The following is a 5112-nucleotide window of genomic DNA, read 5'->3' as shown; positions in this document are numbered from 1 at the left end:
TGTTCGAATCCTAAACAGGAAAGATTGAGGAATTGATCTCGAAATGCTAATGCTGCCGATTGTTTGCAGAGACTAGTTTAACAAAACCAAAGTATGGATTGCAGTCACTCCTTGTCCATGGACTGCTTTCAAGGTAAGGAAACAAATATCTAAATATGTAAAATCGTTCAGCTATCCCTTTAATCTTATAACTAATGACACTAGGGACATTTTACAGAAAATACATAATGCATTTATTAGCAGTTACATCAATGGCATTTTGGCAGCATTAGTGAAATACTATTGATGAAAGAAAAATAGATTTACATTGTATTTCAGTCATGAATCAAAACATAGTTCAGACAAGAGCAGTGATGCTGTACAAAGATTCTGAAGAGCACTGATTGTAAACACTTGTAGGCTATTGTTACCAAAGCCTGTAACACTATACTATACAGTATCTGGTATATAGACTACATACAGTTTCAGTTTTGGTTCCAGTTAAAATTTCCCAGGATTTAACAGATTATTTTAACACATACAGAATAATATTTGTTTTCATAATTTGCATCATTCCAGCGTTTCTCACCTATAGAGGAATCAAGGATAAAAAATGACCTCTCCAATTGAAATTAAGTGAATTTGAAGGTGAGTGATTAGAATCAAATGACAGTACTGTACCTCTCATGTTGCCATTGTAATTGTTGAGTTCTCCTGTGTGCCAGCTAGTGTAATCTAATCTAGATCTGTCACTCCAAAGTCACTCCCAGTTCTGTAGGGAACATTTTATTTATTTAACCAGAGAACATGCAGATCCCTTTAAAGCCACAAAATGAAGCCCCATACAATGAAACGTTTTTGGGGGAAACAACAACACAAGCTTTGTGGAGACACCACACAATGGTTAGGTGAACATTTCTGTACAGACAAAGGGCTCGATTAAATCTGTATCGCCAAATTTCAGAGCTATAGCGTGCTTGAAATGTAAAGGTAATTTACGATTGAGCCCACATATGCAGCATTTACCTTGAACGCAGTCTCTGTGAATGCGGGAACATTGCCTTTAATATTCAATCACGTTATAGCGCTGAACTTCAGCGATACGGATTGAATCGAGCCCAAGCTCTATGTTGTATAAAAAATATCAGTTGTATCACAACCATCGTGTCAAATGTGTTGTACATCAGAGTGTGGCTCTGTTCTAAGATTTCCCAAACCTACTGTATAGCAAGGTGTGAAGTAATATATGGGCACTGAACATGGTCAAATCCTTTGATCCAGGCATAGGTTAAATAATTAGATGTCGCCTCACCCCCTCTTGCACAAAATGATGCTCTGCTGAACTGTGCACGGACGCAAGGTTCACCCCAAAGTGCTATAGGAGGGGTGAGAGACAGAGTCAGTACCGACAAGTAAGTTTGTTACAATTTATATTTTAGACTCATTACCGTACTCAATACACACACAACACCTTATCATAGGTTACACAGCCTGGCTGGGACAAACCTCTACTTAGGCTGAGATTCAATTCGCGTTGTAGAGCAGTGCACTGGACATCCAACTTTTAAAGGTGTTAGCTAAGATCATATTCATGGTAAACACTGAGAACATTGGCTCAAGCATAAATAACCTTTAAAAGGCATTCGTCAGCTGTCCAGTACACTGCTCTATAACTTGGATTGAATCGCAGCCTTACTGTTAGTTATACCATGGCGTTGTTGAATAATAATTTCTGATTGGCTTGAAGGGCATTCTAGAGTGTGCATTATTTCCCTATAACACACGGTATAGCAACACGGTAGAATTCAATGGCTATAGTTCATTCTTACATGTTCTATGTTTGAGCTGCTTTTGAAAGCAAACGTCAAATTCAAAACATTATTGGCATTGTTAAATTCGATGTTCATAATAGCAAGCTAGGACTGATGGTTTGGTTAGCTAAACTAGCAAGTCTGTTTGTTTGGTTACCAAGACAACTACTTTAGCTATCTAGTAAACTTGCTAGCTACTTCAGTGGATGTTGAACACATTTCTACCCACCGTTCTTCCGGCAAATGAACACATTTCAAGTGGCAAATGTGTTAAATTATAGCCATGGTATAAAAGGATAATCAACTCGGGGCTGGCGCATCATGGAACATACCTTCTACGTGGTTCATTATTTTCCGTAGAACGCATAGCCCCTTGTTGATTATCCCTTACATAAAACACATACTCAGAGGAGGAATCTGTTCAAGGTTAGTCTCCAGTAAGGGTTCTGTAACAGGGAGATATGTGATCGATAATGATGATGATGATGATGATGATTATATTAGGAAGGTGTTCCTAATGTTTGGGATACACAGTGTATGTGGCGCAGTATGCAATATTCGGAGACCATTTTTGGCTCGTGAGCCCTACTTTCAGAACTACTGGCTAAAAAGTATACAAAAGTACAAGAGAATCTCTTTAATGTGATAGAAGAAAATACAAAAGCAAATTGGTGCTTACTATTTCCTGAGGTTAACTGATTTGACCCTTCCATTTGAATTGGTTTTCCATGTGTTATACTTTAGTGCCATCTGCTGGAAGGAATGTGGTAAGTGTGCTGGGGTATATGTCCAGGGCCTGTATTCATTAGGGCACGCAACAGAAAACGTTTTTAAATGTTTTGCAACGGAAAAATAAAATTAGCATTGCTTAAGTCCAGGTATCCCCTTCCTGTTTCAGTCCGTTTCCTTCCATTTGGTATTGAATGAACATGACCCAGGTCAAATGTTTTGAGGTTAGCAGCACAGTCTTGAAATATAACATGCTATTACACTGAGGCAAAAATATATAAGAATGCATGTGTACATGTTGTACTGAAAGCCACTAACCAATCAAGCAGTCTGAATTCTGGTCAAATGTTTGAAATCAACTTTATTCACATCAGAACTAGGGCTTGATCCAATCCGTATCGCTGAAGTTCAGCTCTATAGCGTGATTGAAATTTAAAGGCAATGTTTCCACGTTCGCGGAGACTGCATTCAAGGTAAAAGCTGCACATGCCGGGCTACTTGGAAATTACCTTTACATTTCATATACCACTGAACTTCAGCAAAATGGATTGAATCGAGCCCCTACGATTAACATCACGTCTCACAGAGGGGGCTTAGCTGAGCATAATTGATAGTCAAAATTTACTTTTTTTGATAAAAACAGGCTTCAATTACTGTTCTGTTCAAGGCATTATTTCAAATCATTATTCCAAATGGTATTTTTTTCTGTATAAGATTCTATCCTTTGAATTCATTTTTATAAGTTTCAATCGTAAGATGTGATCACTTGCCTCACTGAGATGCCATTACTGACAGAGACACCTCTGATTGGCAGATATGTATATCAGGGTTGTTGGCACCAACAGCCAGTCCAACAAGAAAGTATGGGTACAGTCTCTCAGTAAACTTGTCTTTATGAGTATAGATGTGTGTCATATCTTTGGGGTCGTAGAAGGACACCTCCCCACTGGTGAAGTCCAGCTGCACTCGGATCCTCTTCAGCTTCTCAAAAGCAAGGGACTCACCCTTTCCACTTTGATACACACCATTCCTGTTCAGTATAGCCCAGATTCCATAACCTGGTGAAGCAAGAATCTCCCCCTTCCTTTCAATGGTCTCTTTAGCTACGCCCAGATTCCACTCAGGATGGTCCCCCACCTCCACATCCCAGATGTGCTTCCCTGAGCTAAAGCCCTCTGAGCCCAAAACCTTGGCATACCGTGTGAACCTCTCTGGGTTGTCAGTGATTTGCTGACCTATGTTATTAAATCTCACACTGGTCAGATCATCAGACACAGAGAGCCAGCGGTTTGCAGTGTTGGGGTTCAGAATCACAGGAGTGTATTGGACTATCTCCTTCATCTTCTCCCACACTCTGAACTGCAGGTTACCCAGGTGTTTGGCCATGTCGATAAGCACTCCTGAGATCTGCTGTGTACCCGGCAGTGTGCTGTTCTGGGTGTATTTGTAGCTCATGAGGAATGTGCGGTCGTCTTTCTGCAGGTCCTGTTCAAGAGAAGAGATCTGCTTGAGAATTCTCTCCATCTCGCTGGCGATAGCCTTCCCCTTCTGCTCCTCTTCCTCCCTAAGCGCAGCCAGTCTGGCCTCTTCTTCCTCTCTCAGAAACTGGTGGAACTTTTCAAACTGCTCCCTCATCTGCCTCTCCGTGTCCGCACGTTGCTTCTTAATGTGGACCTCCATGCTTTTGTAGGTTTCTTGATTATTTCGAAGACTCTCCAAGTTGGATTTTAGTTCTTCCCTTTGATCAAACAAAGTCTTTTTCAGTGCTGGCACCTCTTCTAGAGTGCCTCCCTCCAGCGTCTTAACAAGATCATTCTGGTTCATCGCCCTCAGGATATCCATTGAGATCTTCACCGCTCCTTCATGGCTGTAGACTTTCAACATCTCCTCCACAGTGTCCTCCCTGCCAGCGTTCTCCAGACAGCTCTTAGGAATGGGAAACCGGCCATCTAACATCTTCTTAGTCAGTAGATACTGAAATCTCTTCAGCTCATTTGAGACCAAGTTATCCAGAGTGTCCAGCAGCAGCTCAGGGACAGAAGCAGGCGTCGCCATTGTAGATTATCCAGAAACTAGACTACAGGCATTAAACTTTGATCAAATTTACAACCTTCACTTTTAACAGCTGCACTTAGAATTTACCGTTTGGATGGTATCTCCTTGTTATTGTTTAGTCTCTTGGTATTTGCAAGGAGAACAATTCCAGTTGTTTATCGTAGTTAGAGTGAAAGTTAAAAACTGTCTCTGTAATGACTTCTGATGGAACAAATTTATTTTCACTTTCGACAGCTCTCTACTAGTGAGACATGAGTGGGAGGGGCTTCTACTTCATGCTAAACTGTCATATGTTTGACTTTATTTTCCTAGATCAATGATCTTTATGCAGCACATACATTTACCCACGCACCTTTTCTTTATATTATTTACTTGTATTACATATAGTATACATACTGTATATATAGTTATTGCTATCATGGACAGGCAAACGCCGCCGAGTACTAAAATGTAAACCAATCAAAACGTGTGTACTATCCATGGCACTATCTCTGCTAATCACGTTATCCGTATCTAAGGTAGTAGACTGGTGACATCT

The 5112-nt window shown here is 40.5% G+C and overlaps 1 protein-coding gene across 1 annotated transcript; it reads right to left on the bottom strand.

Annotated features, from left to right (window-relative positions):
- Positions 1-2793: 2793 nt before the first annotated feature.
- LOC311147549 (E3 ubiquitin-protein ligase TRIM35-like) lies at positions 2794-4782 on the bottom strand. Its single transcript, XM_084184297.1, has one exon. The coding sequence runs from the start codon at positions 4572-4574 to the stop codon at positions 3291-3293; it is 1284 nt and encodes a 427-aa protein (XP_084040423.1). The 5' UTR covers positions 4575-4782; the 3' UTR covers positions 2794-3290.
- Positions 4783-5112: the final 330 nt, after the last annotated feature.

This window comes from Coregonus lavaretus, assembly GCF_964263955.1.
Source record: "Coregonus lavaretus genome assembly, chromosome: 20".
NCBI lineage: Eukaryota > Metazoa > Chordata > Actinopteri > Salmoniformes > Salmonidae > Coregonus > Coregonus lavaretus.
This window is presented reverse-complemented; position numbering and strand designations above follow the sequence as displayed.

What these genes read in the sequence shown, in the direction of transcription:
- LOC311147549 (XM_084184297.1), bottom strand. Translation starts at nt 4,574, where the DNA reads ATGGCGACGCCTGCTTCTGTCCCTGAGCTGCTGCTGGACACTCTGGAT.